This window comes from Carettochelys insculpta, chromosome 22, assembly GCF_033958435.1.
Source record: "Carettochelys insculpta isolate YL-2023 chromosome 22, ASM3395843v1, whole genome shotgun sequence".
Classification (NCBI taxonomy): Eukaryota; Metazoa; Chordata; order Testudines; family Carettochelyidae; genus Carettochelys; species Carettochelys insculpta.
In genome coordinates this window covers 11,708,355-11,723,403 of record NC_134158.1, presented here as the reverse complement: position 1 = coordinate 11,723,403, position 15,049 = coordinate 11,708,355, and the positions used below count along the sequence as shown (strand labels likewise).

The 15,049-nt window shown below is 57.7% G+C and overlaps 1 protein-coding gene across 1 annotated transcript in view; it reads left to right on the top strand.

The window, feature by feature from the left end:
* The window catches only part of PLXNA3 (plexin A3), a 32,188-nt gene extending 24,535 nt beyond the window's left edge, over positions 1-7,653 (top strand). Inside the window, exons 25-31 of the mRNA XM_075016678.1 lie at positions 3,628-3,731; positions 4,239-4,335; positions 4,562-4,749; positions 4,924-5,093; positions 5,350-5,562; positions 5,876-6,026; positions 6,657-7,653. Coding sequence (XP_074872779.1) covers positions 3,628-3,731; positions 4,239-4,335; positions 4,562-4,749; positions 4,924-5,093; positions 5,350-5,562; positions 5,876-6,026; positions 6,657-6,752 — 1,019 coding nt within the window. The 3' untranslated portion in view covers positions 6,753-7,653. The remainder of the gene's footprint in view (positions 1-3,627; positions 3,732-4,238; positions 4,336-4,561; positions 4,750-4,923; positions 5,094-5,349; positions 5,563-5,875; positions 6,027-6,656) is intronic.
* The last annotated feature ends 7,396 nt before the right edge of the window (positions 7,654-15,049 follow it).

Genomic DNA, 15,049 nt, shown 5'->3' with positions numbered 1-15,049 from the left:
TTTGTTGCCCTTCACTGAACCTGCGCCAGCAAATCCACATCCTTTTTATACGGGGGGGGGGGGGGCCCAAAACTGGACACAATATTCCAGATGTGACACAATATTCCAGATGTCCATGACCTCAGCAAGCTTAACCCAGAAGGTCAATATCTACTCCACCACTGATTCTGCTTCGGGAGAGCCCATCCCCTCCCACTCATCTCTTAGCAAATCCAGGGGTCCCCGCTCCCGCCTTCCGTACAGCAGTTGAGACAGGGATGCCTTGTGGATTCCTGGGGAACTGCCTTGTATCCAAACTGCCGGTGGGGTAAGTATGTGTCCCAGTCTTGTGGTTGCTGGTTTGTGAAAGTTCTCGGAATCTGCTTCAGGGTCCCATTGAACCTTTCTACCAGCCAATTGGTGTGAGGGTGGTAGGCTGTGGCCCAGGTGAGCCAGACCCCACACTTCCCCCATGAGCTTTGCCGCAGAGCTGATATGAAGTTGGACCGCTGATCATTAAGGACCTCCTTGGGGAACCCCACCCTGCTGAAGATGGGCAGCAGGGCATCTGCCACGGTGTCATCCTCACTAGAGGCCAAGGCCACTGCTTCTGGGTAGTGCCTGTCAAAATCTACTATCACCAGGATGTATTTCTTCCCAGAATGGGTCACCTTACTGAAAGGCTCCACTATGCCCATGGTCACTTTCTGGAAAGTGCTCTATGATGTGCAGTGGCCTCAGGGCAGCTTTCCCCTTGTGCTGGGCCTTCCCCACCCTCTGGCAGGGATCACAGGCCTGGCAATACTGATGGACAGCAGCAAAGACTCCTGCCCAGAAAAAAATTCTGTAACAGCCTCTTTCTGGTGCATTGGAGCCCCAGGTGTCCTGCGAGGGGGACATGGTGGGCAAGATACAGCAGCAGCCTGCAGTGGTACTTTCGAGGAACCCCTAGATGCCTCCAGATCCCCTAAAGCGCCACTTTCTCTGTGGGAATCCATTCCTGGTATAGGAATCCCTTCTCCCACAGGAGTTTTTCCCTGCAGCCCTCCTGCAGGGATTGGCCTCACTGGGACAGGTCAGTTCCCTCAGCTTCTGCAAGGTGGGCTCTCTTTGCAACTCGGTCTGGAGCTCCACAGCTGGGGAAGGGCTGGGAAGGGGTTCCCCTCCCCCCCACCCCCGGCCTGTGTCCAGGGCCCTAGGCCTGGCAAGCCTGCTCTTGGGGGCTTCCTGGCTGCTGGGTGAAGGTCCTGTGCCCTGACCGTGTGCCCTCGCTTACTCTGGCTCACAGTAATAATCAGGGTACCGTAGAGCCCAGCCAGCCAGTCCCGCCCCCCCCCCACAAGGTCAGCCCCAGTCAGCATCCCCATAAATAGAAAACTGCATCTGCAGCATCTGGGCCCCAGAGGGGCTGGCCGGAGGGACCCCCCCGCCGCCCCCGGAGCTAAGGGTGCACTGCCAACCCCTCCTCCCTGGGCTGCTGCCCCTTCCCCAGCTGGGCCCCTCCACTCAGTTACCCCATGAACTCTTGGTTTGCCCAGCCACTCGGCTCTTGGGGCATTGGATCCACATGTGGACCCTCTCCCACAGGTCAGGTCCCATCGGTTCCCTTAAGCCAGCTGGTCCATCCTGGTACTGGCTGTGGCTACCTCCAGGGGTGGGGAGTTGACCCATGGCCCACTTGTGGGGGTTGTGATGGATGCTTCTGCACTGTCATGGGCTTGTGCCTTGGGGATTCCCCTCCACACCTGGACCAGGTGTCTAAACGCATGAGCCAGCTGCCCTGCATTAGATGGGTCCTTGGCCTCTTGTCCACCATCCACATTCAGGTCATGGGCTGTGTTCATCCACCTGCTTCAGCCCCATCAGGTCCCACGGATGCGTAGTCTGGGCCCAGCCTTCACTGTTCATTTGCAGGCCTATGGCCCCATCAGAGGGCCAGTTCCAGGTGGGGGGCCATCTGCAAACTCTGTCACAGCTTCCAGTACACCTCGAGGTCAGCCTGAGCTTGTGCATTGGGGGTGCTTTGACCAGTCCCTAGTCCCCTGCTTGTGCCCCTCAGTCTGGCTGAGCATCCCTCGGGCCTTGGGTTGCAGCAAGGTTTGGGGGGATGCTGGACCCTGTCTGCCGGGGGGATGCTGGACCCTGTCTGCCAGGGGGACTTGTGCAGAGTGCAGGCTTTCTTAATGGTGTTAAGGAAACTCGGTCCCCTGCAGCCCAAACTGGGATAGGCCATTCATAGCAAAGCCCTGTGCAGGCCTGGGCACTTCCACTCTCACCGCATCTGGCGTCGCTGCCAGGGCCAGGTCATGCTGCTGCTGGCCTGACTGGTGCTTCACATGGCCCTGCAGACCCCCTTAGCTTCACCTCCCCGAGGGACAACCCAAATGATAAACCTCTGCTGGCCATGTAGGTCCTAGTGGCTCCTGGGATCGCCCGGCTGCCTTCAGCCCCCTCCTCCCTGCCCTGACCACACTCAGATGGGAGCCCCGTCTCCCCTCCCCCCCCACCAGCTGGGGTGGGAACTGGTCCAGGTTCTGACCTCACCTGGCTGCTCCCAGCTGGGACTCACCCCATGTCCATGGCATGATCGTTCTCTTCCAGCTGGGCAATGAGCTGGGCTTTGGTGGATCTGCCACTGGGCAGCCCTCTGGCTTTGCACAGCTCAACAATATTAAGGAGACAATTCTAGGACATCTCCTCGCCTTTCCCAGGGTGTTGGACTTACAGGTCTGGGCTGACAGCCCCCCACTCTTCCTGGAAAAGTCCTTCAGTCTCCCTGACTCCTTGTGGGCCCCCCCCCGACTCCGCCCCTACAGGGGGTTAAGCCACAGGGCCCTCTGCCTTCTGTTACCGCTCCCCTTGGGCCCCAGGAGGAACGCCTGCTTGGATGGGCCCTTCTTCTAGAGACCAGGCTGTCCACTGGGCTTTCAGCCTACTTGGTTCTCGCTGCCCCTGCCACTTCTGCCTGTGTCCCAGTGGCTTGCTGCCCCGTACTCTGGCCACAGGGTACAGCACATCTCTTCTCTATCACCAGATGTCAGGGTGCTGCGGGTGGGGGGCAGCAGACCCATTCGCAGGCAGCTGGGACTCAGTCAGCAGGAGGGTTATTTGTGGTCAGGGACACAGCGTGGAACAGATAGTGCAAGCCAGAGGGGTCAGCTCCAGGGCCCTGCCCCCCCACCCCCAACAGTGAGCTGCCCCACTCCCAGATGCCCAGTTCAAGTGCAAACCACCAGACCCCGCCCCCCCCCCCCGCTCTAGACTTTGTTCATCCTAGGCAAAAGGTCACCTGGTCTCACCCTCCTGGGCTCAGGGCATGAAGGGCATCGGCTGTTCTCACACCCCACATGCTCATCACCATCTGGGTATTGGTTTAATGCCCAGGAAAACTGAGGCACACACAGGGTTACCATAGGACAGTTGATGTCACATGCACCATAAGAAGGCAAACAGCACCCCTTGATGGGGCAGCCCCCTGTTCCCAGCACAGCTGGGTACAGGGGAGTCCCCTATTATGTGCCCCCCCCTCCCCAGAGCTGTGGAAGGGACAATAGGGCTTGTGATGCCTGCATAGCCCAGGGGTTGTTGGGGGCTGACTTGGTGGTGGGGTTTTGTGCAAGATCTGAGACACCCGCCTTCCATTCCCAGAGTGGCACCAGGGTCAGTCGGGCCCAACCCTCCTGCGGGATGGGGATGCGACCAGCCGTATTGAGGGGGACTGGCAACAGCTCAACACTTTGGCGCACTACCAGGTGGGGTGGGGACCCCCAGAGAAAGCCCTGCCCTAGCCTCCCACAACCTTCTCCCCCCAGCACCCCCCCACACCCTGCCCTGCTCTTCTCACCCAGCTCCCACTTCTCAGCATTCTGACACCCTGCCCCAGCCTCCCACACCCTGCTCAGCACCCACACACCCTGTCCTGCTCCCCTTACCAAGTGCCCCCACATCCTGCCCTAGCCTCCCACACCCTGCTTCCCCCTCCCAGCACAATCACACCCTCCCCCACTCTCTTCTCCTGGTTCCCCCTTTCCAGCACCCCAACACACAGCCCTTCTCCCCTCACCGAGTTACCCCGACAGCCTGGGCTGTGCCCCTCACCCAGCTCCCCCTTTGCAGCATTCCCACACCTGCTCTGTGCCAGCTCCCCTGCCCCCTGCGCCATCGAAATGGCAACAGTTCAGCAAGCTGGGCACTGCTGGGATGTGGCCCCCCCACCCCGGCTGCTCCCTCTGCCTCCCTAACCTGCTGCTTCCCCACAGGTGACTGATGGCTCCAAGGTGGCCCTGACACCTCAGCAAGTTTCAGGGTGCAGCCTGCCCAACTCCTGCACCTTCAGCCGCACGTTGAGCCACTACGGTAAGAACCCCCTGGGACCACACCCCGTGGGCAGGTGCTACAACATCCCAAAGCCCTTCCACCCCCCCCACCCCCTGGTGCCACGTGCCCTGATTCTCCCAGACAGGGGCTGGGGGAGGCCAATGGGCCCCCCAGGTGCTACTGGACTGGTGCGTGGCTGGGGGGGGCTGGGCTGGGCTCTAGGCATGATGCTGTCCTTGAGCCCTCTGTCTATCCCCCACCCCAGAAAGCCTCCTGCGGACGTCGAGCAGCCCAGACAGCCTCCACTCCCGCGTCCCTGCACTGAGCCCCGAGCGTGAGGGGCGGCCCCGGCTCTGGCACTTGGTCCGCAGCCATGACCCGCTGGCCGACCCCAAGGAGGGTGGAAGCAAGATGGTGTCAGAAATCTACCTCACCCGCCTCCTCGCCACCAAAGTACGGGGGGTGGGGGGAGGCTGTCATTGAATGACTATGGCGGGGGGGGAGCTCAGGGGCCCAGCCAGCATGCTGTGTGGGAGACGGCTATGGGTGGGGGGGGTGGGCTGGGGAGATGTCCAAGCTGGGGCCAGGGTGTGGAGGGCCCAGCCCAGCTGACGCCCAGCCCTGCAGGGCACGCTGCAGAAGTTCGTGGATGACCTCTTCGAGACACTGTTCAGCACAGCGCACCGGGCCAGCGCCTTGCCCCTGCCCATCAAGTACATGTTCGACTTCCTGGATGAGCAGGCCGATCGGCGGCAGATAAGTGACCCCGATGTGCGGCACACCTGGAAGAGCAACTGGTGAGAGGCCCCCACACCTGCCCCTGTGCTTCTGGAGGGAAGTGACCTGGGCGTGGGGGTGCTGAGGCCATGGGGAGCTATGGAGTGTTGTGAGCTGCAGAAGGGTCTCTCAGGGTGTTGGGGGCTCAGAGGGATCCTTGGGGGGCTGTGGGGTGTTGGTGGTGCCTCGTGAGCTGTGGGGCTGCAGGGGTCCTTGGGGAGTGTTGGGGGACCCAGGAGGTCCTGGGTGCTGTCTGACACCCCCCCACCCCTCCAGCCTGCCCCTGCGATTCTGGGTGAATGTGATCAAGAACCCACAGTTCGTGTTTGACGTGCACAAAAGCAGCACCATGGACGCATGTCTCTCAGTTGTGGCCCAGACCTTCATGGACTCATGCTCCACATCACCCCAGCGTCTGGGCAAGGACTCGCCCTCTACCAAGCTGCTCTATGCAAAGGACCTGCCCTGCTACCGTGGCTGGGTGGAGCGGTGAGTGGGGTGTGTGGGGCTGTCCTGGGGGGCTGGGCTGTGCACAGTCCTGCCTCTCTCTGAGTACACAGGGAGCACCCCCAGCTGCCCACATCAAGGTCACCATGCAGGCCTGAGCCTGCAACCCAGAGAATCAGCCCAGCAACAGTGGGGGAAGGTGGGGAGAGCAGATGAAGGAGGCCGGGGCAGTGGGGCACGGCTGGGGCCATGGGATGGGCCCATTAACGGGGCAGGGCTGCAGAGCAGGGCTGTGGGCCATGGGGCAGGGCCATGGGGTGGTGTCAGCGGAAGTGGCAGCCCTACGTGCCCCCAGGTACTACCGAGACATCGCCAAGATGGCCCCTGTCAGCGACCAGGATATGGATGCCTACCTGGGCGAGCAGTCACGGCTGCATGCTGGCGAGTTCAACACACTGGGGGCGCTAGGGGAGCTGTATCAATACGTGGGGCGCTACCATGAGGAGGTGAGCCCCCGCTGTCCCTTGTCCCCTGCTACACCGCGCCAGACCCCCAGCCCTACCAGGTGCTAGGGAGCTGTATTAGTACATGGGGCACTACCATGAGGAGGTGAGCCCCCCGCTGTCCCTTGCCCCCTGCTACACTCTGCCAGACCCCCAGCCCTACCAGGTTCTAGGGAGCTGTACCAGTACATGGGGTGTTACCGCGAGGAGGTGAGTCCCCTGCTATCCCCTCATTTCCCTGGCAGACCCCCTGTCCTACCAGGTCCTAGGGAGCTATACCAGTACTTGGGGGGTGCTACCATGAAGAGGTGAACCCCCTGCTGCTCCCTCACCTCCTCCTAGCTCTCTGGGCCCCCGCTATCCCTTCTCCCCCCAATCCACTGTCCCCTTGCACCCCCGCTACCCTCCGCCAGCTCCCAGCCCTACCATGTAGTAGGGAGCTGTACCAGTATATGGAGGTGCTATCACGAGGAGGTGAGCTCCCCCACTGCACGCTCCCCCCAACCCCCCCGCTGCTCCCTCCCAGTCCCCTGCTGGCCCCCCCCAACCCTGCTTGGTACCAGTAGGTGGATGCTACAGTGAAGAGGTGACCCCCATGGCCCCTGCCCGGCCCTGACTAGTCCCTCTTCCCAGGTGCTGGCAGCGCTGGAGCGGGATGGGAGCTGCCGGAGGCAGCGGCTGGCCCAGCGCCTGGAACAGGTCATTGCACTGGTCTCCACCACCAGCTGAGGAGCGACCACTGACCTCCCCGGGGCAGATGCAACCTTTCACCCCAGCTCGGGGCAGGTGGATTTTTGGGGGGGGCAACAGCTCTTGGGGGGGGACATTGGGCAGCTCTCCCCCGGTGCCACCCAGATTGGGCCTCATAGCAATAATCCGGGGAGTGGGGGGCGTGGCCAGATCTGCCTAAGGAGCCATGATTTCCTCCCCTACCAGGCTCCCCACATACTGTATTACCACACACCCCAATACAGCAAGCTCCCCCATCCCCTGTCCTGGTACTGTATGGGCCCCCACCCCGTCACTTCAGTACACCCCCTCCCTGCCTGACACTGTACCCCCGCAGCCCAGTCACACGATATACCACCTCCTCCACCCCAGTACTGTATGGTCCCCCCCACCCCAGCCCAGCCCTTGTCACCTCAGTACATTCCCTCCTCTGTCCAATCCTGTATGGCCCATCACCCTCGTCATCCCCATACATCCCCACTCACACTCCTGATACAGTATGTTGGCCCCAAGTTCCCTCTGGACCCACAGACCCCACTGCCCAGCCAGGCTGCTGTAGTGTGTCCCCTTCCCCCCAGTAGTCACAGGTCCCTGGAACCACCCCCATCCCTTCATCCTGCCAGTCCCCATGGTCCCAGAATCCCAGTCTCTGCCCCCAGCGCCCCTGTTCCCAGAGGTGCCGTGCCTTAATTACTGAATAATTTATTGTGTCTCAGTGGGATTTGATGTACATTTAGTCCTGGGTGTAAGAAATTTCAGTGTGACCCCCCCCCCCCCCCGATAGCTATGTAAATAGTCATGCTGCATGTGGACTGGGGGGGGTGTTGCTTGACAGACCCCACACACACACACACGCACAGCCATTTCTCTGTTCTTTTATAATTAACTTTTCTTTTGCTAATTAAAGTGCTGGAAAAAAAACACGTTCCTGTTGACTGAGCCAATGTGTTGCAGAGGGGCACACTTATGGGGGAGAGAAATCCACCCCCCCCCCCAAACACACACTGCCCCAACAGAGCTCAGGCTGTCACTGTAATATTGGAGGTTTTCTAGGCCACTGTTGAGATAGTTAAATCGGGGGGGGAGTGCAAGACAGGGCTACTTACAGCCAAGACTTGGGGCCCTCCACTATAAGGTACCAAACCAGACACACACAGCACTTCTGTCACCACACTGGCCAGCAAGAAGTCACACAAGCTATTTCCTCAGACACTCCAGCTTCCCTTGTGCCACAACCAGGCCTTACACAGAGGAGAAGTTATGAAAGCCACTCTCATCAACTGCACACAGGGTCCTTCAGTCCCAAAGGACCAGCCACATCCTCAGATAAATGTATATTGCAGAGCTTTCCCAAAGCACATGCTGTGCCATCTCTTTCAAACTTAACATCTAAAGGTTTGTGAAAAAAATAGGGTGAGAGTAAAATCATTAATGCAATCGCCTTACATCCCTCAATCACAAAACTCTTGATGCAGGCTTGCAATGGCGGTGGAATTGGTGCTAGTGTAAAAGTTTCTGGAATTCACCCTTGGGTAGGATGGGTCTTGCTAGGCCTGAGTTCTTAGGAAAGTGGCTCCTGCCGTGATGAGCTGGAGTGTAGTAGAAGATGGAGGACCACCCCCCCCCCCGGCCCCTTTTATACCCTTGCCCATTTGGGGGTGAATTCCATTGTTTTGCCCTCTGTGGAAGCATGGCCAAGATGGAGCCTGTCACCTGTCCAAGTCCTTTTCAAGCAATCCACCATCGCCTGTGTAATAGGACGGGGCTTCTGGGCACAGCTAAGGAAATCAATCCAGGGTAGCTTCGCTTAAATCCAGGCCGCGTATATCCGAGGCTGGGAGTTCCTTCTCAGTAAGGCAGGGCCAATCAGCCACAACAGCCCTCTGCCAGCCCCACTGACCAACCACAAACCACACAAGCAAACCCACAGACTTCCCAGCTGCTATACCAGCCCAGACCGACCATCCCCAACTAAGGTGGTTTTTAAAACCTATTTCACCAACAGCACACGTTCTTCTGGGACCCAAAGGGTCTAGCCAGAGTCCCTGGTCAATATACACTTGGAGCTTACCCAAAACAACACACAGATGCCCAAATCGTTCAGATCTAAACATCTAAAGGGTTATTTACAAAGCAAGAAAAAAGAGGGTTAAAGAGAAAAATTGTTAAAACGATATTTTACGTACATAAATTACAGTTATTGATGCAGGCCAGCAATGGTCTATGGTGATTCTTGAAAGTCTCTGAAAGTCCACCCCCAAGAAGGGGTAAGATTCCAGGTTACATATAGTTATTGGCAAACTAGCGATCTGGTCAAGCTGGCGTCAGCATGCTGGCACCATGGATCCTTTGAACAGGGATGTGAGCAAAGACCAGAAAAAAAAAGGCATACCCTTGCTCAAGACAAAAGACATTTCCAGGATGATTGCTGCTAAGCCCCTTTTATAGCTTTTCCCTGTGGAAGGAAAAAGCTCTTTCATCTTCCCATCAGGCACTCGAGGGTCAATGTCATCTGACTCAGGCGAGCCACTGTAGCAAAATCCCATTGGTCACTAGTTTTGCTAGCACACTCCAGTCATTTATGTGGCAGGTGGAATGGGTGTCTGAGCATCTGATTTCAATTCTGACCAGTGGGCTGCGTTCTCTTGACAAGTCCCACATTTCTAAGATGTGGATTCAACATCTGAGTCTTTCTTTAGCCCATTATCCTGGCTAGGGATGAGTTTACAGCTCCTATTGTGAATCTTACCACTAAAACATTGCTAATACAACTACAGCGCTAAAACCCGTAACTGTACCTACAAACATATTAGTACCATACCCAGATGCAGGGCACCCTCAGCTTTCACTGGACACATCTCTCACACACACACACACACACACACACCCCTGCTCCCCCAGCACACTGTTTGAGGCCAAAAGGTACAATAGACACACAAAATGGCTTCCGTATTCAGTGTAACAGTCCAGCCACGTGCCAGCCCGGCTGCTGGTTTGCATGCTCACAGCAAAGGTGCTCTGCTGTGTATTGGCATCACTTGTAGTGTTTTGTCAGCGTTGTTCTGCTCGTCACTTGACTAGTAACAGAGAGGCAGCCATGTTAGTCTGTTCTCCAACAAAACAAAACAGCAGCAATGTAGCCCTTTAAAGACTAAAAAATTATTTATTCGGTGATGAGCTTTGGTCGGACTGTCCCACGAAAACTCATCACCAAATAAATAATTTTTTAGTCTTTGAAGTGCTATGTTTCTGCTGTTTTCTTTCATTTTACAATAGGTTGCCAATCTCCTTTTGGGGTCTCTCGGACGCAAACATCTGAAATGTAAATACAGAGCCAATACGCATAACTTCAAATACAAAATAAGCAGCATAAACAAAATCAGTGAATCATCAGCTTTCAATAGACACCTTCCTGTGCACAAGAGTTGGTGCAAACATAAACCTGGTTGCAACACTGCTCTGCATGTTCATGCCAGAATCCAATCATGTCACACATGCTGCAGCAAGGACCCTGGGGACCTGCCCAGCTGCTTCCAACCAGAGGGGGAACAAAGGCCAGAGGAGAGGAGAGGTGGAGAAGAGAAGGGCCCAGGCAACCCTGGCATGGTGGAGGACAAAGGCTGAGGGTGGAGCTGCTGGAGGAGGAGATCAGGTGGAAGCAAGGCTGTGCGGCAGGGCAGGACAGCGATCAGGTAAAGCCCACCTGGCTGCAGGGCAGACTCAGCCGTGCGGTCCTAGGGAGGCCAGGCTGACAAGCTGGAGAGGTCCTGTTCTGGATTCAATGCTCAATAACCGCCTGCATGACGCCAGCTGAGAGCTGGTCTGGGATGGAGAACAATCCGCCATGGCCAGGTCATGCGCCAGATGTTTCTGCTAGTATGTTGCATAGTCCAACTCCAGTAGCCTTAGCTCCCTTTGAATTTCCAGCGACCACAGCCCCATGGATGAGGAACCTGGTTGTGACCCTCTTTGCTGGACAAGCAGGTTTTAAAGGTCCAAAGATTGTCTGGTTCCCTTCAGCCACTCCCTTGTCCTCAGTTGGGTGGGAGCCTGGGATGGCCTCAGGTGCTGTGGGCCCTGCACTGACACCGGACAGAGATCAGCATGTCCCCGTCGCTGAGGGCCCTGCAATGACCCTGGACAAAGATCTGTGTGTCCCTGATGCTACAGGTCCTGCACCGACCCCTGACAGAGATCGGCATGTCCCCATCACTATGGGCTCTGCACAGGCCCCGACAGAGATCGGCGTGTCCCTGTCGCTATGGGCCCTGCATAGACCCTGGACTGAAATCAGCAGGTACCTGTTGTTATGGTTCCCTGCATAGACCCCTGACAGAGATCTGTGTGTCCCTGTCACTATGGGGCCCTGCACAGGCCCCAACAGAGATCTGCGTGTCCCTGTCGCTATGGGGCCCTGCACAGGCACCTGACAGAGATCAGCTTGTCCCCATCGCTACGGGCCCTGCATAGACCCTGGACCGAAAGCAGCATGCACCTGTTGCTATGGTTCCCTGCACAGACCCATGACAGTGATTGGTATGTCCCCATCACTAAAGACCCCGACAGAGATCAGCATGTCCTGTTGCTACAGGCCCTGCCCTGACCCTTGACAAAGTTTGACATGTTCCTGTTGCTACGGGCCCGGCACAGCCCCTGAGAGAGCTTGTTGTGTCCCAATAACACTGGGCCCTGTGTTGAGTCCTGGAGGAAAAGTGTGGGCTTTGTGTTTCCAAACACCTGGTTTCTGGGCGTCTGTGTGACTGATTGAGCTGTGATGCCTGCCTAGCCTGTGAGGAGATGTACTGGGGAGCAGCAGTCACTGATGGCAGAATGGGTTCAGGGCTCAGGAGGTAATCCCTCTCCCACAACGTACTGCTAGGTTGGGCAAAAGGCAGGTTCTGAGGATGAGCCACTTGCAGGGGCTGTTGCTGGAGCCGGGATGCCAGTGTAGGGCCGTGGCTACACGTGCCCCAAACTTCGAAATGGCCATGCAAATGGCCATTTCGAAGTTTACTAATGAAGCGCTGAAATGCATATTCAGCGCTTCATTAGCATGCGGGCGGCAGCGGCGCTTCGAAATTGACGTGCTTTGCCGCGCCGCTGCGCGGCGCATCCAGACGGGGCTCCTTTTCGAAGGGATGCCACCTACTTCGAAGTCCCCTTATTCCCATGAGCTCATGGGAATAAGGGGACTTCGAAGTAGGCGGGGCCCTTTCAAAAAGGAGCCCCGTCTGGACGTGCCGCGCGGCGGCAAGGCGCATCAATTTCGAAGCACCGCTGCCACCCGCATGCTAATGAAGCGCTGAATATGCATTTCAGCGCTTCATTAGTAAACTTCGAAATGGCCATTTGCATGGCCATTTCGAAGTTTGGGGCATGTGTAGACGTAGCCAAGGTGGGCTGGCCCAGGGTAAAGATTTGGCTCTGCTGTGAATGGGGTGCTGGGAATCGTGGTACAAGTATCTGAGACCAGGTGTGTGAAGGGAGTTGGAGTTCATGTCTGGCCCTGCTGTGATGTCTGCCTCAGAAAGCAGGGGGTGGGGGGACACTAGCTGGAAGCTGGATGAGTCAGTGATAGGGGTGTTCAGTGCTGATTCCAGGGCTGAATCGACCCCCGCATTCCTGGCACACCACACTCAGTGAGGCAGGGGGGCTGCTGGTCGGGAGCAAGGAATGGCATATGAGGCCCTTCCTTTCTGGGGTATCCAGCACAGGCAGGGGCTCTGTCAACTGCAGGAGCCAGATGATAGGTGTATCTCTAGGATCAGTTCTGTAAGTGCTTTCTCCAAGCAGCTGCAATTTGGGCAGAGGGGGCATTTCCAGCCCTGCAGAGGCCGCAAGTGAGGCATTAAGGCCTCCGGAGGCCTCGTGGCTTGTATAGACCATGTGCACAGAATGAGTGACTGACAGCCCTGCTCCACAGTCCCTCTAGTGCCTCTTACTCCTGACCTGCAGTCTCTGCCAGCCCAGCCATGGGACCTGCCCCCAGCACTGCTGGTGCCCCTCACGCCTTCCCCACAGCTCCTGCTAGCCTGGCCCTGGGCTTTTTCTGTGGCTAGCACCATCTGTGCCCGTTGATTATTAATTACTCTTCTGCTCTCTGGCCAGGAAGCTGATAGGAGGTTAACGGACAGAGGCAATGGTGGGAGAGGACTCCCCTGGGACTGTGCCCTACCACCTGTCAGCAGCAGTTGCAGCAGCCTAACAGGTCCCTGTTATGCAGGGCCAGTCATGTTTACAGTTTGGAGCAAGACGCCCCATAATGCTGTGATGGGGTTCAGGGGTCCCCATGCACTGCACCCCATGCGCAGGCAGGAGTGACTCTCACTCAGCAGGTAGAACAGGAAGTTTATTAGGTGACAGAGGCCCAGTTTCTTACAGAAGAGTCAGTGCAGCAGTCAGAGGCAGTCATTCCAACCCGTCCTGGGGAGAGGAGCCCGAGGGGTGCCCCTCTGGGGTGTAGCTTCCCCCCTCGCCAGGCTGGCTGCCGTCCAGCTCCCTCTCCCCTCCAGCTTCTAACTGCCACCCCCAGAATCAAACCCAGCTCGGCTCCTTCCTCCTCTTTGCTCAGGGCAGAGGTGTTACCTGCCAGCCTAGGTTATAGCCCCAGGGTCATCCTTAGCCTCTGAGAGCTGCTCTGCTTGTCTCACAAACATCCAGTCTGAGTCTCACACATGAACCTCCCCACTCCATCACATCCCAGCCCCAACAGCTGGGGAGAATGCCCCCAGCCCAGCCCTACACCCTGCCCCACAGCACACAGATGCCCAGCCCTAAGTGATAGGGGAGCACTCTCCCACAGCCCCTCTCTGTGCCCCATGGTGCCCACTAGTGTCCAGCCCTGCCTTCCCTGGGACAGCCCCCCCCATGACCCCACCATGGAGCCCTCCTGCTCAAGCTGCCCTGGTGCTAGTCACAGCAAATGGCTGGCTTTGAGGCAGGCTCAGTGGCATCTGAGGCTGGGCCCAGCAGCCAGGCCTTGTTTTGGGTTTGAGGTGCAGTGTGGGTGGCTGCTAGAGCAGAACGTGACAGGCCAGCTGCACAGAGCACCACATGCACCCCAGGCCCAGGGTAACGGGGACAGAGCAATGTGGGGCTGGGAAAAGCAGGGGGCAAGGGAAGGGCTGGGAGACAGAGGGCTAACACTGAGTGAATGGCTGAGGAGAACACGTCTGCCCCGACACTGGGCACCACCCAGGCCCCCTGCAGAGAGCCATCCAGCTGGTGGGCCCCATACAGAACTTGCCCCCTGAAGGACTTGACAACCTTCCCTCCCACACCCTTGTAAAGGCATTTTTCAGGTTCCCGTCTCAAACCCTATGCCCCTTCTCCCAAACTAGGGGCAGAACCAACCCTCGGGGGCAGGAGCCGTGCTGGCGTGGGGCTCAGCAGGGCCAGAGTAGGCAGACAGATAGTGCCAAACATCTCCCTCCCTGGATTCCAGGAACTGGGGCCAAGGGTCTCTTTGACTCAGTGCCAGAACCCTCCAAGGAGGGGAGGGAGCTGGGCTTGCAGGGGGGACATGTGTTTGAGGGGGTGGAGCGAGGCAGCTAAGCAGGGAGTTTTGGTTCAGGGACTGGCTGACTCAGGGAGGCAGGGGATGGGGTTGCTGGGGTCCTTCTCCTCTAAGGGCTGTCTGCGCAGCTCTGCCCCACCCCGGGCTCCCAGCTCAGTGTGGCACAGTGTGACCCCATTTATTCAATCCCTCGCATGCCTGGACCCATCCCTACTAACAGTTCCAGCATCATTACTATTGCCCCCAGCTAACAGCTCAGCCTTGGGGGCTAGGGAGGAGCACTGGGGATGGGCTAGGCAGGCCTTCTAAGAGGTCAGAGAGGCCGAGGCCACTTCCAGCTTTTGAGGCCTCTAGCCATATGTGATGGGGTTCTGGGGTCCCCAAAGCTCTGCACCCTGTCCGCAGGCAGGAGAGTCTTTTACTCAGCAGGAAAGCAGCGGGTTTATTAGCCGACAGGACACAGCATCGTACAGAGGAGTCAGTACAGCAGGCAGAGACAGCCAGTCCCATCCATGTTGGGGAGAGGAGGCCCCGAGGGGCCCCCAGAGCTGGGGCCTGGCCCCCTCCTTTGTCTCTCTCTCCCTCAGCCCAGACTAACTGCTTCCAACTCCCAGTTCCAATTCAAACCCCTCAGGCTCCACCTCCTCCTTTGTCTGCAGAACAAAGGTGTTACCTGGTTGTCAAGGTTACCCTCAGCAGGAGCCCCACACCCTCTGTGAGCCACTCACACACACACAGGTATCCCCCACTTCATCACATCTCTCCCCCCTTCCAGACCGAA